General features: G+C 38.2%; 1 protein-coding gene across 3 annotated transcripts in view; it reads left to right on the forward strand.

The window, feature by feature from the left end:
- Window positions 1-526: 526 nt before the first annotated feature.
- The window catches only part of KDM1A (lysine demethylase 1A), a 64,821-nt gene continuing 38,868 nt past the window's right edge, over window positions 527-26,479 (forward strand). The window contains exons 1-3 of one of the 3 annotated variants that reach the window (XM_065893116.1): window positions 593-999; window positions 8,879-9,044; window positions 22,976-23,035. In XM_065893116.1, the coding sequence (XP_065749188.1) occupies window positions 646-999; window positions 8,879-9,044; window positions 22,976-23,035 (580 nt within the window). In that variant the 5' untranslated portion in view covers window positions 593-645. Of the gene's footprint in view, window positions 1,000-8,878; window positions 9,045-22,975; window positions 23,036-26,479 lie in introns of all 3 variants that reach the window. The other 2 variants (XM_065893108.1, XM_065893124.1) reach the window with 2 other exon arrangements.

A 26,479-nucleotide genomic window follows, 5' to 3' on the forward strand; every position in this document is an offset into this window, starting at 1 on the left:
GTTTGGACTCATATCTGGATTTCCTAACTTTTGTCCATTTTATTACCTCGAAACTCATTTGCTCTCCAAGATTTCCCCAGTCGAAGCAGGACAATTATGAATAGTAAATACAATGATCTACCAGTTACATATCAGTGTTTTCCCTTGTAAACTCTTTGAGAGCAAGAACTTCATAATTAAACCCTTGTCACGTAGTAAGCATTAATAAATATTGGTTGAACTGACGAATGAGTAGGTGAATGAATGAATGAGTGAATGAACGAATGAATTTATGAATACACGCAAGTCCCTGGAGGAAATGGTTGCTCTCGGAGGTACAATCTGGCCCAGAAGCCCTAGAATGGGGACCGTGCTGGGACCGACCCCGACGGCTAAGGAGACGCTCTAGGAAAGCTTCGTGCAATTTGCCATGGCGCCGCTCTAGCCTCGAGGACGCCGCTCTATGGCAGCGGGGAGGGCGGGGCCATGGGCGTCTCGGGCTTTATTGTTCTGGCGCGGCGGGAGCGCGCGGAGCGCGCTTAGCGCGTGCATACGCGGCGGCGGTTGGCAGCGCGCGGACTGTGTGAAGTGAAGCGAGGCGACTCCGGACTCACGGACCGACAGACCGAGCGGCCCTTACGGCCGTCCGCAGCCAGGCGGCCCGAGATGTTGTCTGGGAAGAAGGCAGCAGCCGCGGCGGCGGCGGCGGCAGCGGCGGCGGCGGCCGGGTCGGAGGCCGGTGCCGGGGCAGCGGGCGGCTCGGAGAACGGCTCTGAGGTGGCCGCGCCGCCCGCGGGCCTGTCCGGCCCTGCCGAAGCCGGGCCGGGGGCGGCCGGGGAGCGCACTCCCCGCAAGAAGGAGCCCCCGCGGGCCTCGCCCCCCGGGGGCCTGGCTGAGCCGCCGGGGTCCGCCGGGCCTCAAGCTGGGCCTACCGTCGTGCCTGGGTCTGCGACCCCCATGGAAACGGGAATCGCAGAGACTCCGGAGGGGCGACGGACCAGTCGGCGCAAGCGGGCGAAGGTGAGGCCCGATCCCCGCCCTCGAACCGCAAATCCCAATGCCAAGCTTCCCCGAGGTTGTCCAGCCCGCATTACCCCCCACCCCCGCGAGCCCCGGTCTTGGGCCTTGAGCCCCATGCCCCCCCGACCTCCCCAGTCACCGACCTCCACCCACCTCTCCACTAGCTGGCTGGGTGAGGTGGGAGAAGGGAAGGTCTTTGCGTGTGGTGAATGCGTCTTCATGCCGGGACCGGGCCGTCCTGGGAAAGGGGGATCTCGGGGAGGGGTATTTACTCATTTACATCTCGTACACCTTTTCATTTTCTTGACTGGGAAAAATGGCTCCCTGACGTGGAGTTATGGTTGGCCTTGCTGGAGACATACATCATTTGTTTGACCACAGATGTGTCTGGAAGCTGCTCAGCAATATTTATGTGTTTCGGCCGGGAGCACATTGAGGCTGTAGGGTGATGCTAAAGAAATTGCCTTAGCCTCGAAGACCGAAAAAAAGGAACTTTTTTTTTGAGCCCTTTGCTGTGTGCTAGAGAGTTTTGCTCTTTGTCCTTTTATCCTGTCAACGATCTTTTGATGTAGAGTTTTACAAATGAGGAAGCTGATTAATAGAGTTAATATCAATTAGTCAAGGTGTAAATATACGACAAGAAAAGGCTTTGTCACAGGACAGTATATACAGACTCACATCTCTGGGTGCCAGATGCTGTGTTCAAAGCATCACCAACTTTTTATTTTTGCTAAACACCAACTGGCAGGTTTTGCTAGCCCCATTTCAGGAATGAGTAAGCCGAGGCATGCAGTTTAAGCAGCTTGCCCAGAGTCGCAAAACTAAGTAAGTGGTGGAACTGGAATGTAAGCCCTACACTTAAAATGTGATAAGGTGGCATCAGCCTCTGAAACAAAGGACCACATGTGACACCAACAGTGAGCAGGGCACTGGGGCAGTAGTAGGGCACAGACTTTAGACATGGCCCTTTTCTGGAGATTTCATTGTGCAGTTGAGAAAACTGGAAGTATATGTACATATAATTTTAAGTAAATATTTAAAATTATGTAATTTATGCATATTACAAGTTTTCTATCTCTATATAATTTAAGTGGATATACCAAGTCAGTGTGTATGAGGAGCTTCTTGAGTATTGCCCAGATTGAGAGCCCTCAGATTGAATTGCCCAGTTTTGAGAGATCTCTCTCCAAGAATACCTTGCTCCAAGTATAAAGGAGGGAAGTCTTTGGGGGGGCGGGCGGTTTAACCAACGCATAGGTTGGCAACTCCCAATTCTCTGAAATGAAATAGAGGACAGAAGCCCAATTGGGTTTTGATTTAACTATTTCAATAGAAAATTTGGCCAGAAACCAGATGATAAGATTTTTTTTTTTTTTAAGAGAACAAGGTGTCTCATATATTTATGCATGCATACCTGCATGGTAGGTCTCTTAGTTGCTGCACATGGGCTCCTTAGTTGTGGCTTGCCAGCTGCTTAGTTGCAGCACACAGGCTCCTTGGTTGTGGCATGTGAACTCTTAGTTGCAGCATGCATGTGGGATCTAATTCCCTGAGCAGGGATCCAACCCAGGCCCCCTGCATTGGGAGCACGGAGTCTTAACCACTGAGCCACCAGGGAAGTCCCTCAGATATTTTTTTTAAAAACAGGTTTATTGAGATAATTCACATACCATAAAATTTACCATTTTTGAGTATGTAATTCAGTGATTATTAGCATATTCACAAAGTTTTACAACCAGCACAATATCCTACAGTCAATTGTAGGATATTTTCATCACCCCCAAAAGACACCTGTACCATTAGCAGGCACTCTCCATTCATCCTTGGCTCCAGCCCCTGGCATTCACTAATCTTTGTGTCATTGTGGATTTGCCTTTTTTGGACATTTTATGTAAATGGAACCATATAGCATGTGGCCTTTTGTGTCTGGCTTTAGCATGTTTTCAAGGTTCATCCATGTTGTAGTACTTCCATTCAGTACTTGATAGCTCACTTACCAAATAATATCCCAGTGTACAAATATACCACATTTTGTTTATCCATTCATCATTTTATAGACATCTCCACTTTTTGGCTGTTGTGAATAATGCTGCTGTGAACATTTGTGTACAGTTTTTTGTGTGAACATGTTTTTGGTTCTCTTAGGTATGATACCTAGGAGTGGAATTGCTGGGTGGTATGGTATCTCTGTTTAACTTATAGAGGAGCTGCCAAACAGTTTTCCATAGCAGCCACATCATTTTACATTCCCACCAGCAATATTTGAGAGTTCCGATTTCTCCAATCTTATTGACACTTGATAATGTCTTTTTATTATAGCCATCCTAGTGGGTGTGAAGTGCTATCTCATTGTGGTTTTAATATGTAGGCTAAAAATGTTGAATTGAGTATCTTCTCTTGTCCTTATTGGCCATTTATATATCTTTTTTGGTGAAATGTCTATTCATAGCCATGGCTCATCTTTAAATTGTGTTGTCTTTTTATTGTTGAGTAGTTAGAGTTCTGTATATACGGTGATTACAAAAGTTTTAAATTTTGATTTCCAGTTTATTTTTTCTTTTGTCCCTTTTGCTTCTAGTGTCCCATCTAAGAAACCATTGCCTAATCCAGTGTCATAAAGATTTACTCCTATGTTTTCTTCTAAGAGTTTTAGCTCTTGCATTTAGGTCTGTGATCATTTTGGAGTCAATTTTTGTACGTGGCATTCTTTTGCATGTGTGTATCCACTTGTCCCAACACAATTTGTTGAAGACTGTTCTCTCCCCTTTGAATGATTGACACCCTTGTTGATTGACCATAAATGTAAGCGTTTATTTTTCCACTCTCAATTCTATCCCATTGATCTATATTTCTGTTCTTATACCAGTACCACACTGTCCTGATTACTGTAGCTTGGAAATATGTTTTGAAATCAGGAAGTGTGAGTTCTCCAGCTTTGTTCTTTTTCAAGATTGTTTTGGCTATTCTGTATCTCTTGCATTTCCATATAAATTTTAGGATCAGTTTATCAATTTTTGCAAAAAGGCAGCTGAAATTCTGATTGGGATTGTGTTGAATCTAGATTAATTTGGGGCTTGCTGTAAGATTTCTTTGTAATTCTCCTGTGTTTAATTTTCCTTTGTGATTAGCTCTGAAACTCTCAAAAGAAAAATGCGTTATGTGTTTATTTGGTGAGCAACTAGGAAGTAAAGAACTGGGGAAGCTGACCTACGTATTCATAGCTAGTCTTGGGAACCAGAGGAAGCAGACCTCAAAGGATAGAGTATCCATAAAGGAGTAAAATGGAAGCTGAGTCCACTGTAGATAGACCTTGCTTCAAGACCTTGCCTCAAGAGTTTATGCAGAGGATATATCTATATTTTATAGCCTGGGAGCTTATTCATTTTGGGGAGGGACACTCTTTTTTTTTGGCCACACCGTGCAGCATATGGTATCTTAGTTCCCCGACCAGGGATTGAACCCATGCCCCCTGCAGTGGAAGCAATAAGTCTTAACCACTGGACTGCCAGGGAAGTCCCTGGGGGGAGCCCTCTTTTTTAAAAAATTTATATATGCATAAACATGTATATAATTCTATAAATAAGTAAATATATATATATAATTATGTAATCAAAATTAGGTTCAGGGTATTGGAAGGAGTCCATGCAATTGAGGGTCCCTGAGGGTTAAGTTTCATTAGTTTCAGCATAAATTCACCTCTGAATGTCTATGCTAACATTATGGCAAGCTATTTAAGGTTTGAAATTGTTAAATTGGGCTGAGACTTTGGGAACACCACACAGCTTAAGGAATGGTGTCTTGAGCTGGGCCTTGAAAAAGGACAGAGTTTTTAAAAGTGTTCTGGAAAAGGATGGACTTCTGGAGTTAACTCATCCTCCTGTGATTCCTTTTCCTCAGAAAAATAAATCCTACCTTGTAACATTATTAGGTTTAGATATAATGTAAATAAAATGCTTATTGCAGTGTCTGGCATAAGTAAGTAGGTACCCAGTGATTAAGTATTACTAGGGAAGAAAAGGAAGTGAAAAATGCTTGGAATATAATAGAAAGTGGTTTGAGAAGCAACAGGGAGTCCAGAGTGGACAACTGAATGTTGGGAACAATGGGCAAATGAATTTAATTGGAAATGAGGTTCTTCTAGGAGCAAGATAAGTTGGAGGGATCAGTATGTTGCAGAGTTGTATCTAGGTTGTAGAGAGCCAAATACTAAATATGTGCTGTCCAGGATGGTAGCCACTAGCCACCTATGGCTGTTGAGCACTTACCATGTGGCTAGTAGATTGAGGGAACTGAATTTTTAATTTTAATTTAATCCTAAATAGCCACATGGTAAGTGCTCAATAGCCATAGGTGGCTAGTGCTACCTTATTGGACGCACAGATACAGAACATTTCCATTATCTCAGAAAATTCTGTCAGACAGCATTGCACTAGATTATGAAGCATAAGTGCTATGAGAATTTAGAGAAGGGAAAGATACATTTGTAAGTTTGGAAGACTTAGGGAGTAATTTGCAGAGGAGGTGGGCCTTGAGTTTTAGGCATTGGATTTACAGAAAAGGTGGGAGTAGCTTTTAGGGAGTTTAGGGATGATTTTGACGAGTGTGTTAGAAAATGATTAGAGGTAAATTTGACTAGTTAGAGCTAGAGAGTTTATATGCTGTTTTGACAGTTTGGGCATTCATTTGTTAAACTATCTGAAAATACAGTGTATTTGGACAATTAATCTGGCACTTGTACCCTAGGTGAATTACAAGGAAGAACTGTTAAAAGACTGGAGCTTTAAGGTGGTTGGGAAGTGAATGAATCACTGTAGCAAGGATGTGGAAGAGATAGGAGAGACTAGAGATACAAATTTGAGAGTCACGGGTGTACAGGTAAGAACAAGTACCCTACTGACTCATCTGCCTGTTGGGACACCTTTTTGTACTTGGTTATAGTAGTTGTAGAACCTCTGAAGTGTCGGAGGATTTTACTTAGGGATAAAAGATTCCCAATCCTTTCTGTTCATAGCATCCATTCTTTCTGTCAGGGGAATAATTTTTATTTTTTAGAGTTTGTATTATTCTTTCAGATGGTTTTTAAACTTTTTTGTAAGTGGAGAAATCCTTTTTTTACAAAATATAATTTTATGCACAATCCCAAAATAAAATACTACTTGCCTGTTTTATATGAAGTTTAAGTTTATAACATTTATTTTAGTTGTCAGTCTTTGAGACAATGAGGCTGTTTTGGTAGAGCCAAATTTGGGAGTGGAGGTTAAGCATAATAAATAGTTTATTTTGTTTATGAAGTATTGTACTGATTGACAAGTAGTGGTAGTGCAAAAGGTTGTTCCCTTTGTTTTTAGCTTGTCTTGCCATCTCAGGACACTCTCTCAGTTGAACAGAGATGGCAGAAGAAATTTTATTCTTCAGTCTACCCAAAATTGAGTTACCTAAGTAGTACAACTTCATGTGTTGGTGATCTCTAAAGGGTTATGGTTTAGTTTAACATATGAGTACTCATGTTAAAAATACATTTTAAAATTAGTAAATGAAATCCCCCCAAAATCCAAGGGTTCTGTGGAACACAGTTCTTTTTCTGTTGTTGTTAAATACTACCTTAGATATTCTTACTCCTATCTCTAGGTATTTTTCTGATCTCCTTTTTTTCTTGAAAGCTAAGAGCTCTAGACCAGCCTCTTCCAAGTGTATTCCTTGTTAGTAGTTACTACATCAAAACATTGGATTAAACAATATTTAAAAAGATTGTTTTTGCTGTGAAACTTCTCATTACTTTTAACATGTATTATGACTTTCCTAGAGGGGGCCTATAAAGAATGCAGTGTTTCCCTAACTTTAATCTTGGATTCATTTTTCCTTCAAAGGGCGTGGTGTCTTAGGCAAAAGCTGAACTACTTCAGTAGAGAGGATCGTATATTATTGTTTGTGTTTGTCTCAGAATTTGCACATTGCCCAGTTCCACAGTAGGCACTTGTTAAGTGATTATTGATTGAATGGGTAGGATTGATGGGCAGAGGATTAAAGGGCTGAATCTTTGGGTCAGGGAGAGATCAAGCACTGTTGAGGGGTAAAAGGTGAAAGGAAGCTGCATACTGTAAACATGTATTACATTTTCTAACCCAGCTCCCTCTGAAACTTTTTTCCCTCCTTGCTGCTTTACCCATTATCCTGAGGTCTGTTCCTAACAGTTTAATCTCAGTTAAGTAGGATAAAGTTTGTTATCTGCATTTTTGGGAGATTTTATTGTAAAGTCTCTGAGATGTTTACCTGATCAGGTTTTTTTGTTTGCAACTAGAGTTTCAGTTTATTAAGGGCAGAGATACTCATTCATAATCATTTTCTGCATTGTGCCATGTTCTCAGTTCAGTATTTGATAGATAAATACAGTTATTCATGTGTTAAATAAAATTCTTAGAGCACAGGTCAAAACTATTCAATTTATCCATAATTGTTTCCATTTTCTAACCCAATCCCTGTTTTCAGTAAAACTCTTACCTCCCCTAGCTACGTACTCCCCCACCACCCAAATCCTGTGGTCATGTCATTTAAAAAAAAAAAAGAAGACAGATAATAGCAGCCAGCCATCTGGAGCAATTTCAAAGATATTTCAAAAGTTAAAATAGATTACATTCACTATAATCCACAGAAATCTAATATATTTGGAAGCCATGTTGTCTTTGCCCTGTCTCCATCTCCAATAAATACTTTTTATTTTATTCGTTTTATCTTTTCATTCAGTCCAGAATAGAGAGCTCTTGTTTCTGTAGCTTCCTTGTTAGGGTAGGGGTCAAAATGATGATTTGACAGTGTTCCAAGGTTGATGACTATTTGTAATACCACATTACACATTTTAACAAAGCGGTCCATAATAATCTTCCCTATCCTAAGTTGCTTTACCCCCCAATAAAACATTCATTAAGACTGCTTCCTCTTTCTACTTATTACCTGGTTTTCCCCTTTGTAACGGGTGTGAATTAGTAGTAAGGCTTGTAGTCTCCATATCCACATGACTTACTCCTTAATTTGTTGTAATAAGGATTCTTTGCTCTCATCATTCAACTCTCTTAGGTCACCAGTGTTTTGTTTATGTTTTTGTTTTAAGCAAATGTACCGTTTTATCGTTTCAGTTTGACTATTGCCATTTGCAATTTTTATTCCCTGCCCACCCTCCCCACTCCTCAATTTGGTTTCTAGAATTCTTTTTTTTTTTTTTTTTTTTCAGTACGCAGGCCTCTCACTGCCGTGGCCTCTCCCGTTGCGGAGCACAGGCTCCGGACACGCAGGCCCAGCGGCCATGGCCCACAGGCCTAGCCACTCCAAGGCATGCGGGATCCTCCCCGACCGGGGCACGAACCCATGTCCCCTGTATCTGCAGGCGGACTCTCAACCACTGCGCCACCAGGGAAGCCCTCTAGAATTCTTTTGCTATCTACCTATGGAATAGTAGTTAGAAGTACAGATTGGCATTAGACAGACTTGTTATTCTAGCTAACTGTACTTTTGTCTGACTGAGGGCTAGTTTAGTCTTTTGTTGAAACTTCCAGTATGTGAACATGATATATACATATGTATAGATTCACACACAAACACAATTAATTTTTATTTGTAGAGAGCCTCAGAGTCATTGATTTGAATTTCAGTACTATGATGTAAAAGTTACAGTTTGGGCTAAATCTGAACTGACACAAGATTATTTCATGAGAGATTTTGTTTTTAATGGTTACCTATTATGAGCTAGCTTGTTCCTTGTTATTTGCTTATTTTCCTGAAAAAATTGAAGTTAGAAAACAATTCATATTTACTGATGGTTCCAAACTGAGTTTCTGACTTTAGATGTCCATTGTATTTAGCTTTCCCTGGTATAATCTCCATATAGGTAGAGTACAGAGAGATGGATGAAAGTTTGGCCAACCTCTCAGAAGATGAGTATTATTCAGAAGAAGAGAGAAATGCTAAAGCAGAGAAGGAAAAGAAGCTTCCCCCACCACCCCCTCAAGCCCCACCTGAGGAAGAAAATGAAAGTGAGCCTGAGGAACCATCTGGTGAGTTGTAGTAACTAACCACAGTTTTGTTTTATCTTAGAAATAAGAATAAATGAATTTATTCCTATTCTGCAATGTTGTTTATGTCTTTGGTTTATACTCTTATATTGGCCATGTGTATTTTTGTGTGTATGCACATATACATGTATACACACATAAATATACATGCATATATACATAGTGGTACTGACATTCTTTTTGTGTGTGTCTGTACATATAGGAGGAAAGTAAAGAATGAGGGTAGAAGGATAATGGCTGTGTAAGGTCACTGAAAAGTTGGAGAAAGTGCACAGAAAGCCAAACCCGAAGAACCAAACCTTTCAGTGATAACTCTGATTCAGAATTTAGAGATAGAATGATTCAGAAATTATTCTGGCTAAATTATGCCATTTACTTCATGGTTAGATATTTTCAGGTAAAACCTTCCTGGTGTGGATCAGTTTTGAAAAGCATCTTTTCCTGGTGAACAAAGATAAAAATACATTCTGAAGTCAAAAAGAAAAGACTTGAGTGCCTGTTATTGTTTAGTTATTGAGCCCTCCAGTCAAAAGAATGGTATAAGAAAAGGCTGTGAAGAGATTCTAAGGTCACACAGTCTTCCCCATGACATTGAAAGATTATTGGAGCCTATAGTACTGTTTTCAGAGGTTCAAACATTTTAAAAGAATTCTCACTAACATCCCCTCAGTGAGTCCTACTGAGGATACCCAGACCAATTAGGAATACCCTTTTGTTTTGCAGAGACCAAACAAAAGTAGAATCTTAATTAATATTTCATATATTCTGCCTTTAATGGCTACTCTTTAACTCTTCTTGACTTTGAATTTTTACTAAGTTCTTCTCATTAAAATACTTTCTGTATTTCCAGTAGCTCCAGGCCCATTCACCTCACCAGTTCTTTAGAGAGCATTACAAATCAGGTGTTAATTTAAACTTAGATTTAGAACTTATCAAACAGATTCTAGCTAAAACTCAAAATTTTATAATTTACAGTAATTGTAATAAAATGTGATAAAAGAATACAGTTTGAGAGCATTTAGAAAAAGATAGATTCTGGGTTTAAATCTTCTCAGGACTCAGATTTCTTAAGAATGGTTTTCCTAAAACTTTCTTAAAATAACTTATCGGAGAGTTACTTACTGGGAGTGGTATATTACCTTTGGGAGTAATGTCCCTGAGGCAAACGTACCTCAACAACACCTCCTCTCTTTTTGTTGATTTTTTTTCCTCCTTTTCCTAGTCTTTTACATTTAGCTCTCTCCCCTTCTTTCTGTCCTTACTCCCAACTCTTCCCTTGACTCTCTACTCCTTTCTTCTATATTCTTCTTTGATTCTTGCCTTTCTTTTTTTCTACCTTTGCTGTAGATTTGCTAATGAGATACATGGGGATAATCCTTTTGATAGCTGTTATATAGCTCCAGAGGCTGCTGATCTCTTAGTTTAAGGACTCTATTATTCAGTAGATGATCTGATATCTCAGATACTGCCTCACCCTCTTTTTTGTGTAGTTGTCAGTGTCTCCAGTAAGAAACTGATTTACCATAAGGTATCAAGTTGATATATACTTTGTCCTCTGAGAATTTTAAACCAAGGCTTGGTGTTTTCTTTTTTGTGAAAGAGGTTTTTTATTTTGTTTTCCTTCTTCCATAAATGTCAGATATTGTTCCTACAAAGAGTAAATATCTTTTTAAAAATTATTTATTTGGTTGCTCTGGGTCTTAGTTGCGGCAGGCGGGCTCCTTAGTTGCAGCTCGGGGGCTCCTTAGTTGTGGCATGCATGTGGGATCTAGTTCCCTGACCAGGGATCAAACCCGGGCCTCCTGCATTGGGAGCATGGAGTCTTATCCACTGCGCCACCAGGGAAGTCCCCAAAAGTAAATATCTTAGCAAAGGGATTTAGGATCTGGGGAACTGTCTTTATGCCATTATGTTCTAGTTAATGTTAATCCAGTGGTTTAGTTTAAGTTTTAAACTATTTAATATTTTGGAGAAAGTTAAAGTTTTGTTTCTTAAGTTTAGGATATCTTCAGTGCTCAGAGGTGTGCTGATAACAGCCAAAACTTACCAATTATTTGTGGTTATGAAAATAAAGTTATTTTTCCTCTAAAACAACTCAAAAAAATTTTTTTAAACATTTGTAGGGTGAATTAGGGAATACTTACCCTGGAAAAGTAGTGGTAACTTACTGGCCTGCAGAATTTAGAAATAGTTTGGGTCCTCATGGTGAATAAATATTATCAGGGAAGTTCAAGTATGTAGAAACTGTCCAGGGTTTCCAAAATCTCTTGTCTTATCCGAACTAGTTCTTTCACTTAAGTTTTCATTCAGAAATTGAATGGAAGCCTTGCCATATGCGTATTTAAAATCTTGAGAGAAGATGTGGGTCTGATTCTTTACCAAATCTTTTCAGTTATTTTAGGTGATAACTAGACATTAACCTACTCTCTTAAAATCTATAAGGTTTGAATACATTTCATTCTTACCAGCTTTTAAACATGTTTAGAAAATTTTGCTTTGCTTTCCACAGTGTTAAGAAGAATAAAATATTTTGTTAATTATGAAAGCACGAGGTATTCTGAAGTCAGTGGGTAAAATGATTTGACTGGAGAAGATTCCTCTAGGAGACTTCTAAGAGGAGACCAAAAAGGAAGGTTGGAGCCTTGGTTACCAGGCTAAGGAATTTGAACTTGATGTCCTTTAAGCACTGGGAGGATCTGGCCATGGGTAACACTGAGGTTTTTTGAGTGAAGGTGCTGTATCAAAATACGTGTTTTGGAAAAATCAATCTATGTGCTCTATAAGGGCAAAGTAAAGGAGTAAAGAGACTGGGATTGGAGAGGTAATTTAGGCTATTTTGGTAATTGAATTTACTAGATTTTGATCAATGGAAAAATGTTCTCAATATCAAAGTTGAATTTTTTGGGAAACGAGGTTTGGGTTTCAGGAATTCCCTGGTGGTCCAGTGGTTAGGACTCGGCACTTTCACTGCCTGGGCCCAGGTTCGATCCCTGGTCTGGGAACTAAGATCCTGCAAGCCTGCATGGCGTGGCCAAAAAAAAAGGAGGTTTTTTAATTGAGAAAAAGTTCTCTGTTCTGGGTTAAACACTGTTTGTAGATTTGTCAGTTTTTAATTATAACAATGTGGCATTTAGTTCTATGGTAGTCACATAGGTAAATATATTTTTCATACTAAATATTACTGCTTATGTTTAAAATTCACCTAATTTGTTTTCTTAAACATTTCCATGTATTTTTATATTTACTATACACTTCTGAATATATTTGTTTTAACAAACGATGGTTTTATTTGGTTTTTCAGTACCTTTTCTATCAAGATAAAAGTGGCAACTGAGCCTGAACAGGTTGTTTTTGGAATTGAGTGGTTATTAGTGGTGTCACATAATAGTGAGCGTCTACAAAATAGAGTAAAATCTCGGTTGGAGTTTACATACTGGTTTAGAATAATTGCTGCTCTGTTAAAGTAGCTTTCTATTGGAGAAAAGCTTTATTCCCTTCTTGACTCAGTTGTTACCCTGTATACCTTAGATTATTCCTCAGTGAGGTTTTACTAAGTTAACTAATTTGCTAGCACTTAACTTTTTTATTTTCATACAAAACATAGTTTTTTCCCTTCACTGCCTTTCAGCAGTTGAAATTTTCCAGAAAAATCTCACTAAGTAGTTCCTGTATTTAAATTTTGTATTGGATTACTGTTTAGGAACTCTGGTTTGGGATTACTGTTTAGGAACTCTAACATTTGGTATTAGAAGTAGCTTAGTTGTATATAGCTTAAGATTTGTATGGAAACTTACTCTAAAATAAAATGAAATTTGAAATGGGTTCTTAAGATGCCTTTCTTAAGGCTTCTTCACGTTAATGGATTTCTCAATAGAGACATCAGAAGTATGTTTAAAATATATGTATGTATGTGCACGTGTCTGTATGTGTACCATTTTTCCAGGCTCAGTGCTGTGCTAATACTCTAATGAAACTCAAAGGCTTCCATTAACCATTGATTAACTCTTCAAATCAATTTTGTTAGATATTGTTAGCTGGTCGGTGACGACTTTATTATATTCCATTTTATTGAATGACTGTGGGAAGAATCACTTTATCTCCTTGTTTAAAATAAGGATTCTGGTGAGAATATAACAAAGGAAAGTGTTTGCTCTCTTCTCTGTTGTGCATGGTAATTTTGGATATGTTTGGTGTATGTGTTTGAAAGATATGTAGGCTTTTAAACAAATTACAAAACAATGAGATGTGAGAGCTTGCTATGACAAAAAATTCTGTATGGTTTTAATAATTTGGAGGCCTTGTTCATGTAATAGTCATGCTGTAGATTGAAAGTATTTTTAAAAATCACACAAAAGGAGATGCAACCTGAATTAGTAAAAATACTAAATTTATATAAAATATACAAAATATGCATGTATGGGTAGAAGAATTTAGCTTAAAATTCAGTGAAATTTGATCACAAATACTGTTGACAAGAGATTGACCGAAAACTTGATGAGTTGCTTTATTTGCTGTAGCAAAAATCTAAAAGGCAGAGTCTTTTGGACTATCCTTTAGAACTCGGTATAATAGAATTTGACCAGAGAAGAGCTGAAGTTGGACCTTACTTTAAAAGAAAAAAATCAATGGTCGGTCCCAATATTTGTACAGTGGTCCTTATATTTTCATAATTCTTTGTTTATAAAGTACCCTGATCATCTCTCCTATGAGTCAGTCATACTGATTGCAGTCAGTAAAAGTGCTGGATTTGGCAGCGTGGATAGTTATGGTCAGAGTTCAGGTGAATACTTTCGTTTATCAGGCTGTAAGTACTCTCAAGTGGCACATCCCAGCCTTTTCTCTCTCCATGCCTACAAGTGCACAGCCCCCATACCCAGCAGGAGACCCTTCTTTGTAGGTTTAGTAGAAGTTGCTAGGAAATTGATCCCTGAAGAGTTGTTTATGTTGCCATTTTGGCCTGCTAGTGTCAACTAAGTGCCTGAAATCATTTGATTTTCTCATCATATGAAGTATGGTGTATACATTTAGAAAACAGACCTAGGATTAATTTTCTTGCCTTTTTTTTAAAAAATAAATTTATTTATTTTTGGCTGTGTTGGGTCTTCGTTGCTGCACGCGGGCTTTCTCTAGTTGCGGCGAACAGGGGCTACTCTTCGTTGCAGTGCGCTTGCTTCTCATCACAGTGGCTTCTCATTGTGGGGCACAAGCTCTAGGCGTGTGGGCTTCAGTAGTTGTGGCACACGGGCTCAGCAGTTGTGGCTCTCAGGCTCTAGAGCACAGGTTCAGTAGTTGTGGCGCACGAGCCTAGTTGCTTCGCGGCATGTGGGATCTTCCCGGACCAGGGCTTGAACCCGTGTCCCCTGCATTGGCAAGTGGATTCTTAACCACTGCACCACCAGGGAAGTCCCAACCTTTTTTTTTTTTTTTTTTTTTTTTTTGGTTATAGCATCATTTCAGTGTTCTGATTTGGAACTATGCTCCAGAATAACTTACTAGAGAGCTGGGGGAAAATGTCACAGGCCGAAAAGGTAACCTAGATCAATTCAACAAAATTTTTGTATTTTGAGAGATTACTAAAAATGGGCCAAGATGTGTATTACTCTCCAACACATGGTCCCCACTCTCAGATAATTTATAACCTAATGTGAGATACAGATGTATACATAAATGTATAATAGAAGGCAAAATACTCTTAGATGTTACATTTCAGGGTAAAAATTTAGAGAGACTTAGAGGCAGAAAGGGTGGAAAGGAAGGAAGTCTTCAGATCCTTCTTTACTTACAGGAAGAGTTAAAAAAACAAAAAAGAAACCCAACAAGGTAGGGGATTGGTGGTGTGGAGGGGAAAATTTTTATAGAGACATTTTCCACACAAAATAAGATTTTCACAAATGTGCAGCTCCTCATTCACTTTATTCTACATACATTAATTGTAAAACTGTAGTGCTTTGTTCCGGGCATGGTGCTGGATTCTGAGGGTTCAAGGCTGAAGACTAGGTCCTCCTGCAAAGAATTCACAGTCCAGTTTAGGGTTACAGATATTAATTGACAACAATGAAGAAACAATACGATAAAAGTATATACAAAGTATGGTGAGACTGCAGAAATTGTTTTCAGATGTTTTTCCCAAAATTGGGTTTTGGAAGTTTTACTTTAAACATGAAGGAATGAAGTTAGGCTTTTATGAAGCAATTTGAGAGCCCTGATTTTTAACTGTTTACTGCTATTGGCTGATAAGAACCATTGAATCAGATGCTACCAAGTTATGTTTGGTCTTTAGAGATTGACCTGCTTTTCTTAATGAATGATTTTATTTTATTGATAATTTTGCTTTATTTTTTATTAAGGCAAAATAGTAATTTGTTTAGCTGGGCAACTTTATTTTTGTAATCTCCTCGTATTCTTTTGCTACCATCCTTTATTTGGTGTGATCATGGATAATAGAAGAACAGGATACTTTGAGGATTTTCTCATCTGAAAAATGGGGCTTGATATGAGGATCATATGAGAAGATATGGGCTCCACTTTTGTGTACAGATGTCTTGTATTTATTAAACACAGTTGAACCAGGAATACGGTGGGTTGTTGGTGGTGATGTTTTGGGGTTTATTTTGCGGTACGCGGGCCTCTCACTGTTGTGGCCTCTCTCGTTGCGGAGCACAGGCTCCGGACGCACAGGCTCAGCGGCCATGGCTCACGGGCCTAGCCGCTCCACGGCATGTGGGATCTTCCTGGACCAGGGCACGAACCTGTGTTCCCTGCATCGGCAGGTGGACTCTCAACCACTGCGCCACCAGGGAAGCCCGGTGTTGTTTTTTTAAAATTTATTTATTTTATTGAAGTGTAAGTGATTTACAGTGTTGTGTTAATCACTGCTGCACAGCAAAGTGATTCAGTTATACGTATACACACACACACACACACACATTCTTTTTTAAAATATTCTTTTCCATTATGGTTTATCATAAGATTTTGAATATAGTTCTCTGTGCTGTACAGTAGGACCTTGTTTATCCATTCTGTATATAAAAGCTTACATCTGCTAACCCCAACTTCCCACTCCATCCTTCCCCCAACCCCGTTTCCCTTGGCAACCACCAGTCTGTTCTCTATGTCCATGATCCTGTTTCTTAGATAGGTTCATTTGTGTCATATTTTAGATTCCACATATAAGTGATATCATATGGTATTTGTTTTTCTCTTTCTGACTTCACTTAGTATGGTAATCTCTAGTCGCATCAGATCAGTGTTCTCGTCAGAAAAAAATCAGGTTAGGTAATGGACTAGGTTGACATACATACTCTGTCACTTTTGGAAACTGGAAATTGTATGTGGTAGCCCATTTTCAATAATGTGAACAGATCATTTTTTACAAAATAGATAATTCTTTAAGCTTTTATATGTTAAATCATAGGAGGAGTGGCAAATCTTGGTACTGTCTAATAAAGACTTTCTCTCCTCAGAGAATAACAATGTAAATCCATGTATCAACTATCGAGATATAACATTAAATTTTGCCATATTTGCTGAGCACAGAGGTTTTAAACATTTGAAAATAGGATTATTTTTGATTTTCCTGTTTTTTAGCATCTTCTGATATTTGAAGATAGACGAATACATATGATTAATTAAAGCCTAAGAAGTTGTATGTTTTTCATAGCATTGTAGACTCAAATCATGTTTAAGATGGAAGGAGCCTCTAATCATAGCCCGGGAAGATATAGATAGCCAGAGTTCTGAAAAACTGTTACATGAGCAGGAAAGGGGGACTCTCTTGTTGAGAAGTACATTCATGGTTATGAGTTGTGAAAAGTTATAATGGTTCCTTTAATAGCAGCTCCAGAATAAAGTTCCATATTGGCCTTTTTAAAAACAGGTAAATAACTAGAAAAATAAGCTTTGTTTTTAAAAAACTACCTGTACTCAAACACAGCTTAAGCTTGGTAGTTGAGCAACATAACATAGCATCTGAATTGTGGGCTTTCTTTGCAATATTTTGAAAAGTGAACTACAAACCAAGATTTTGCAACAAAATAAGTAAGGAAAATCTATGGAATGTGGAGGGAAATAGCATGTGAGAAAGTCGGTTCTTTCAATTGGCTTACAAAACCTTTGCCTTCTTCCCTAGCTTGTAGGGCTTTTACTTTCTTTTATATAGGATCCCTGCTACTGAGCTTCTCAGTTCTGCCCCAGTGTTAAGTTCAGGAGCAAAGCAGTGCTACAGCTCCTCCAGTGGTACAGTGAGAAAATTCCAGGCAGGCTCCTACCTCAGGAAGCATGGTTTTCCTGCTTTCTAGACTTAAAGGCTATCTATTTTAGTTCTTTGTTTTATTTTACTTGCTGTGTTAGGTCTTTGTTGCTGCGCGTGGGCTTCTCATTGCGGTGGCTTCTTCTGTTGCGAAGCACGGGCTCTAGGCGTGCGGGCTTCAGTAGTTGTGGCACGTGGGCTCAGTAGTTGTGGCTCGCGGGCTCTAGAACGCAGGCTCAGTGGTTATGGCGCACGGGCTTAGTTGCTCTGCGGCATGTAGGGTCTTCCCAGACCAGGACTCGGACCCATGTCCCCTGCATTGGCAGGCGGATTCTTAAACACCGTGCCACCAGGGAAGTCCCAGTTCATTATTTTAAACAAGAGTGTAACCCTAGAATTGCTGCTCTAATTGGAGATTTCGTTTTGGTTAATTTTGTTGGGGAGTATTGATCAGTGTTAGGTGTTTTAAAGCGCCTCTAATGTGCTTCAGAGGAACCCCCGAGGCTCTTCCTTCAGGATAGTTTAGTCTACCTCTCTGAGCCCAGTTTACTTTGCTTTGCGTTTCTTTGAGCTGCTGTAGATGATTTATTCTTCTGCCAAAAATCATAGTCAAAAAGTTAGCAGGAAAGAGATGTATCAAGCAAGAGTGGTATACTTGAAGGTGTTTTTTAAGCCACCTCTCACTACAGCAGGGACAGGAAGGCAGCACAACTTGGTGATGGTCACCAATAATTCATTTTTCTCAATTTTTTTCTTTTTTACTTTTTTTATCATTTATGTTGACCAATTCCTCTTTGAAACTGTGACTTTCCTTATGAGATTAATCATACAGCTGCTTCAAAATTTTTTACCTCCATGTTGATTTAAAATTTCTTATACCCATTCTCACTTGTGAGTTCTAGTCTTTAATTTCCAACCATCTTTAGAGTATTTCCATTTAATTTTACTAATCTGTCTCCCAGATTTCCCATTTTTTCCATTGTATTACTATTCTCCTGAACTTTGGAAGCTTGGAGTCTTGAAAGCCCCTTATCTCTTTCATCAAGTCTCTTGTAAAGTCATGTGTCTTCCTGTGCACAGCCTCTTCACCTTGTCCATTTTTACTGTCACCTTTTAAACTTTTTTTTTTTTTTTTTTTTTTTTTGCGGTACGCGGGCCTCTCACTGTTGTGGCCTCTCCTGTTGTGGAACGCAGGCTCAGTGTCCATGGCTCACGGTCCCAGCCGCTCTGCGGCATGTGGGATCTTCCCGGACCAGGGCACGAACCTGTGTCCCCTGCATCGGCAGGCAGACTCTCAACCACTGTGCCAGCAGGGAAGCCCTACTGTCACCTTTTTATTCTGCTGGATTTCACTTCACATCTAAATTATTTCAGTAGTCTTTCGACTGGATGTCCTTTATCTAGATCACCTTTCTCCTCTAATCCATCTAGTACAAACTGATTAAAGTATCACTTGTTTTGTTGCTTTCCTGGTAAAAATACTATTCTCCTGCATTACTATTAAGATCAAGTTTAAGTTTTGGCCCTGAAAGTGGCCCATTTTTGCTTATCCTTTGTGTCTCCCACTGCTCTTTGAGATCATCTCCTTCATTAAGCAGGGTGCTGTGTGCGATTCTTCGTACATACCATGTCTGTGGTTTTCTCCTTGCTTTTGTAAATGTTCTGGACCATGCTGTGGTATCACCGTACCCCGCACCCCCCACCCCAGTCTATCCAAATTTCTGGATTTGTTCGGAAAAGCTTCCCTGATTCCCCCAAGTGTGTGTTTCTTGTTTCCTTTAAAAAAAAAAAGTTTCTTTCTGGATATTTTTCATCTTTCCCCAATTAGATTATGAACCCTTTGAAAAGAGGGACTCAGCCTTTTCTACTTTTGATTTTGTGCTTGGCAGTTTGGATGGGTATTCAGTAAACATTAAATTTGTGAGCTTATTAAGTAAGAAACTCAACTAGTGTGTTAATATAGTGCAAACTTGTGTGTTCAAAGATGGTTTTAACTTTTGAGATGTTTTTTTCCTTTGCTAGTTTCTTAGGTTCAATTGAAGTCAATCCTTGGCAGTTATTTTTATTCTTTAAATTTGGTAAAATTTTGATTCAATAAATTTTGATGAATTGATTTTCTGTTTAAAGATCATTGCTTCCTAGAAGATTTAGTAATTCCTCAAAATGTTTACAAAGTTATCAGTTAATGTGATTCCAAGAAACTAAATAGTCAAAATGTGATGAAAGGCTTCCCTGGTGGTGCAGTGGTTGAGAGTCCGCCTGCCGATGCAGGAGACGCGGGTTCGTGCCCCGGTCCGGGAGGATCCCACATGCCGCGGAGCAGCTGGGCCCGTGAGCCATGGCCGCTGTGCCTGCGTGTCCGGAGCCTGTGCTCCGCAACGGGAGAGGCCACAGCAGTGAGAAGCCCGCGTACCGCAAAAAAAAAAAAAAAAAAAAAAAAGAAATGTGATGAATATGTTGTTCAGTATGTTCCTGGGAACAACACACCAATGATTCTCGCCTCCATGCCTGCCAGATAAAAGTATTTGAATGTAATACTTCCTCTTAAGATGTTGAAAGAGTGGTCTCTTGAGAGTTTGAATCAAGATGAAAAAACAATTCAGTAGTGTGACTATAACTAAAATACTTAACTGTTCTTCAAGAATAACTTAACAGATCTGTAGATTTATTAGAGGACAACTGAAAGGCTGCTATGTAAGATAAACTGAAAAGATTTTATTTTCAACTTGGAGAAGATATGCACAAATAAACTGTATTAAGGTCTCTACTTCAAACTTGAGGATTTTGTGTGTGTTGTCGGCGGGGGTGTATGAAAACAAAAAGAAGTCTGCTCGCTCAGTAGTGCCAAAATCAGGGTGATATTAAAAAGTTGCTGTGTATATTTTCATCTTCTGTTTTGAATTTGAGCTCATGGAAGATAACAACCACATTTGCCTGCGGTTCCGTGTCTTTGTGCCACTGTCAGAAGCAGAGTTCTAGGCCTGAAAGACCCGAAGAGCAAATGAATATGGCATTTTATATGTTCTAATCAGAGACACTACCTGGATGGAAAGTTAGCTGCAAACATTTGTATGTGTGCTGTTCTTAATAAAATGAATATTCTGTTAAAGAATAAAGGAAATTAATATGTAATTATAAGACCGTTTCTTATGCCAATTGTATTGCATGATTCTGTGCTTTGAACATTATAGCATGCTGGCAAAACAAAGGATCTGAGAGCTGGTAAAGCAAAAAAAAAAAGAGGAAGAATTGGTCTAGAATACCACTAATAAAAATGGTGCTGTTTTCTGCTGTCTTTGGAGAAGTAGGCACCCTCAAAATACTCATGAGTATATTGTGATTAGAGAAAAAATAGCAACTTTACTTTCAAGCAGGTTATAAATATACATCAAGAGACAAATACATTGTTCATTTACTTAATTTTAAGCACTTTTTGTTTTCCATCATTTCTTTCATGTTTATATCATCTTCTGCTTGGTTTTCGCCTGTTTCTCTGCTTAAGTAGTATTTTAGAGTTTCATTTCTTTTTTGACTTTCTGTTGCTATGAGAGATACCTTTTAAAAATCTTCCAGAGTATTGAATATTTCCCATGTTTCTCCTACGTATTTTTATCGAAGGACAGTGTCTTTATAAGAATTTTGTTAGTACCTCTTTTCAAAAGCAGACAGCAAAAAAGACTGCCTTACCTTGTTGTAAAAGAGCAACCTTGTTGACCTTTTGAGCACATAAGTCAGGGGTAAGAAATCCATATTTCTATTAAGAAAAAACATTGACAGGAAAAAAAAAATCAGTAAATAGCATATTGTATGACATGTAGTGGGAGAAGAAGGAAAATGATAGAAATAGAAAGGGTAAAATAATTCAGTCTTAATGGCAAGCTTGAAAGTGTTTTTTGGTTTTGTTTTTACTTATTAAGAAGTGGTGAGATGCCATCATTAGAAGAGACTGTTGTTTTCATTCTTTCTTAAAGAAGCCAGAAACATAATTTGAGAAAGAAGAGCTATATTATTCCTAATGCCTAAATGTTCTTCTTGGAAACTCTTTCATTGTTTTCAGCCCCTTTCCCCCCTTCTAAAATAATAGCTTAATCTTCTGGTCTAGTTTGGTGCTATTTGGAACCAAAGAAAATAATGACGACAATTTTAACTCTGAAGCTTTTTAACTCTGAAAGACTTTTAAATGAATAAATCCATAAGTTCATTAAGAATGAACATTTTTTAATTTAAACTTTAAAAGTAAAAATTTAAATGTACAGCCTGCATTTTTAAGATACGTTTACAGATTGGATTTCATAATTGGAGTTATCTCTTCATAATTATATGCCCTTTCCAAAGGCTGTAAACAGCAAATCATATACCTTGTACCTTGTCTGAGAAGCATAACCTTCTAGAACCTAAAGTACCGTTTATACAAGAGCAATGTGAAATAATTTTAGGATGGGATTCTATTCTACTTTCAAAGCAGACCATATACCATCTAGCAACACATTGTAATATTGTCAGAAATCATTTATATACGAATACCTTCATATACTTAAAGATGAAAATGTCATTTTAAGTCTCACAGACCTGGGATCATTCTTATAGTAAGGGGGCTATGTTAGTTTTACTTTCCTGCTGCCTTTTAACTCAAATGGTAGAATAATCAATCTGCTTTCTAGTTGAGATTCTTTTAGAATAAACTGTTTAATGAAGAGTGTCCAGTTTTAGATCTTTGGGGGATGGTGTTTCATATCTTCCAAAGATCACACTGGTAGTAGTTTTCCCTAGTATATCAGGTGGCGAGAGGCTTAAGAGGATCATTGCATCTGTCTTGGTGATTGATTTTTGGAAGAGTCTGGAAGATGATCTATCCTAACTTTCTCAGGTTTAACTTTCAAGCTGTGATACTTTTCTTAAAGTTATTTCTGTACATTAATCAATGAGGAAAATTTCTTAGAGGGCTTATTTTGAAGCTTGAGGTAGAAGCTCCCCCATCATCTTGCCTGCTCCAGCCTTCCCCCTTGTGTTATGTCTATCTACAGTACTTGGCATATGGCTGTGAGGTGTTTTATGGTGTTGTAATTAAAGTGTTACTGAGGAAGCACTGGCACGTTCAGCTCTGGCACTGTCTAGTATGTATAGTGAATGAAACTTCTTTTGGAACTGAATCTCTTAGTTATCATCCCTTCTTTGAAGTCAAGGGGAGAATATTTCATTAAAATTATGTCTTGCTTGTTGTCTTATATATATTCTTTTTAGATAGAAAGGTAAAGTTTAAGAGACATTGAGCGGATGCTGAATTGTTGCAACTCCAGGTCCTAGAGCCCATGTCACACCCACTCTCAGTCTAGCAACAAGTAGTAAAAGACATTTGGAATCCCTTTTCCCCCATCCAACCTTGACTATTAAGACTGACAGCAAGGATTTAGCAATTAGAAATACTGCGTACTTTGTTCTCCTACCTTTCAACAAGAATCAGCATGTAAAGTTGAAGTTTCCTGACCAGAATTTGGAAGACTATAATGTGACTCCCTGGGCCTTGATTCCAGAAGAAGGAGCTCTCTGAATATGCGTTTACTAGTTGGTGGTGGATTCGTGAGTCGCCAACTATTAGGCCTTTATGTCCAGATATTATCTCAATTTATGGAGTAAGGTCCCTGAGTTCTCCTCTTTCCTTCCACAGGGCAAGCAGGAGGACTTCAAGACGACAGTTCTGGAGGGTATGGAGACGGCCAAGCATCAGGTGAGGGTGGCATTAGATGCTTGCCACTTAGCAAGAGCCGCCAAGTCAGGGTTTGATGCTTGCAAGTGTTTTTGGCTGTAGTACCCACATTTTAGCCAGAAGCGCAGGGGAACTTTAACCCACAGGACAGAGTAGTATAATAGGAGAAAATGTAGACAGAACAAAGGCAAGCAAAACCTTTTGAAGTCCTCAGGCCGATCTCAGCCCTCCACTCTTCTTCATGTTTTTGAGGAGATGGCGGGTACTTTTCTCCCCAGCAGCCTTTATAGTAAAAGTAAACATGATATAAAACATAGACTTAGAAATCATGGGACCTTTACAAAGAATAATAACTTTATACACAGAGGGGAAGCCATAGGCTGAAAAACAGGATGGAAAGGCCTTCTAGGATTAGTCAGAGGAACTATGTGGGCAAGAGAAATGGTTGTTAAGTGGTATTGGATACAGTTTTTTCAGTTAACATTACATAGTTAATCATTTTGCAGTTTAAACATTTTGCTTCTCACATGAAAATTAATCTTTGTTAAAAAGTCTGCTTGAAGTGCTGTTTCTTTTCAGACCAAACTATGAGATTTTAACTTTTGGAAAAAGTAAAGGGTTAAATGATTTATAGGGGCCTATCTGGAACAGTTAAAGTTTGTTCCAAGAATCCAAAGTAGAATATCTGGATTTCATCCTTTACCTCTTAAAGGATGCAATTGTGTGTGCCAGTGCTCAAAACTAGTTTATATATACATTTTGATAGACTTGGAATAGGTATCACTTATGGAGTTTGTCACTTTTGAACTCTTAAGTCTACTTTAAAATTATTTATTATAGTTTGTGTACAGCAGGTCCAGGGAATATTTTGTATTTTACTCTCTTAGATCAAAAATAGTTCAGTGTTAATACAGAAATTAGTACTTAGGGGATCCAGAATGTTAGAAGTAGACTTCTTTAAATGCTATTTGAAGGATTGGAGGTTGATAATCAGTACATGGTTGTCTTAGAGGAGTTAAAATTCTCTTTCAGAGTCTGTATCTGGCAGATAAATCTTCAAGAATGCTTTTCATCAAATGATGCACAATTGGATCTTCCATGGAACTGTTGAGGGTCAGGGATAGCCTTTAGAGCTTTAATCTTGAAGAAATAAATTGAGTTTTGTTGTTTCTTTTTGTTTTGTTTTTACATGAGTAATAAATAAGTTTACTCTTTTGCTTAAATAAACAACATGTTGTATTGCTGAAAGTAAAAGCAGACTTTCTTATAGAACTGTGGTGCTACTGACTTAATATTAGTAGAACATGAGTTTTAAGTGTTTCCAGGAATGGTGGTGACTATTCTGAACCCTTCAAGGTCTCTTCTTTAGATTTTCACCTTGTTCAGAAGCATGTATTTGTGAGATGATCAGCCAGAGTTAGAAACGTATGCTTATAAGTGATCAATGTTATTTTCTTAACAAAACCAAATGACTGTCATGAGTATCTTGGGACCAGGATCACATCTTGACTTTTAAAAAATCATAGCAAGTTGGTGTTTACATCCTAAATCTTGAAAGTTAGAAGGGAACTTGAGGTCGTCTTGCCTAGCTTTCTGCCTTCAAACAGGTGGTATTTGTATCACCCCTGTTTTATCAGGTCCTGAAACACAAAGTTAAATGACTCGACCAGGAATATACCCAACTGTGGAGGAGTGAGAACCCAGAGGTCTCGTTTCTTATGCGTATACTATTCCTTACACCTTCCCTTATAGAATCATTTAAAGTGTGCGTTTACGCTAAAAATAAAAAATCTAAAGCATAAGAAATCATAGGCTTCTCCTCTTTTTCCTTTTTCTCTCTTCTCTCCCTATTCTTTATTCTTTTATTTTTAAACTATTATAGGACTGGATATGGTGCATCTAAACTTACTGATTTTAGGAAGTTTATATGTGCATCCTATCAGGCTCTTGTTTTCCCTCTTTAGCTAGAAATCTAATTGTAGTTCATTTTATCTACGTTAATAAAGGGGGGAAAAAGGCAAGAAACTCATGGAGGCCTTCTTTTCTGTTATATCTCTCTTACTTCACTCAAGATGCTACCTGTATCATATCAGAATTGGGGGGAAATGATTTCATGGAATAGCAGTCCTATATACTCACTTCCCCCCCTCCTTTTTTCTGCCTAATTGATATATCCGGAAAGATCTAAATTAGTCCCTTAAATATTTAACTACTTTTACTGTGTTTTGAGAGAAAGCATTAGCCAATCAGACCATTAGAAAAGGCAATTATGCTTTAGCATGACTGCATTTTGAAAGGTGATGCTGGAAATTTCCTGTGTTAAGTGGTGAGAAAGAGGAATTGAACAGAGGGCAAGATTGGTATGTAGGCAGCCTTGGGGCTTTTAAAAAATTTAGGTAACATCTTTGAAATATTCTAAATTTCCAGAATACCAGACTCTGTTAAGTACACACAAACACCAAAGTATAAAACTGTATTCCAGAGCCAAGTGTAAATACTTCTGAATTATATGTACTACTGCTACTTTTAATCAGGATATTATACTGAAGACAATTGTATTCTGTAAGGTTCTTCCCTCTAAAGGAGATACTTGAGTTAGATTATCCAGAGTGGTTTGTTAGTTCATTTTGAAATATTTTATAGAAAGAATGTTTTGATATAGCTTCTGAGCAGTTTAAGTTCCAAATTAACATTTTTTGTTTCCTTGGAAAAAAGTTAGATTTTTTCATCTTGCACACTTTTCACCTTGATTTTGATAATGGTTTCCTTCTTTGGGATAGTAATTTTCATCCCTAAAAACCAGAAGGAAGGCAATAATTACTGAGTTTTTAGGGACCATTTTTCATTTTTTAAAAATTTATTTTTAAGAATAATTGGGGTTGTTTTCCGATGTTATATAGAAGAGAGATGGAGAACAGTATTATTCCACATATACATTAATGTTACAACTTTTGGCTTCTTTAATTCCTTTTGTTAAACTTTTGATGTTTGATTCAAAGATAATTTAAAACTGTCATAACTGATATAAAATTTCTTAGTTGTTACATATTTCCCAAATTAGCCAACTATATTGGAGCGATTTCTGTTGATAAGAACACTTGGAATGAGGAACCAAATATAATGTAAAATTTAGTGCTTTTTCCCCACATGATTTTTCTGGCTGTCATTGACAATAGTATTTTGCAGTAGGATTGATGTTCATTGACCACTTATTAAACATATATATAGAAGATAATATAGCTAAGAAAGAAAACTACCCTGTTTTGGGGAGGGAGAAGTAGAGTTTACAGAGTTCATTGGTTGTCTTATTAATAGTATACACTCATGAAATATACCAAGAAGTACCCTATTAAGAGGTATTTGTTCCAAATACTCAGGATTATTGGGTAGATAATGCTTCTTATAAATGTGACATGTTTTGGGACTTGGCTTTGTTTTTTGTTTGTTTATTTTGATTTGGGGGTA

Source organism: Phocoena phocoena, chromosome 1 (genome assembly GCF_963924675.1).
Source record: "Phocoena phocoena chromosome 1, mPhoPho1.1, whole genome shotgun sequence".
Classification (NCBI taxonomy): domain Eukaryota; kingdom Metazoa; phylum Chordata; class Mammalia; order Artiodactyla; family Phocoenidae; genus Phocoena; species Phocoena phocoena.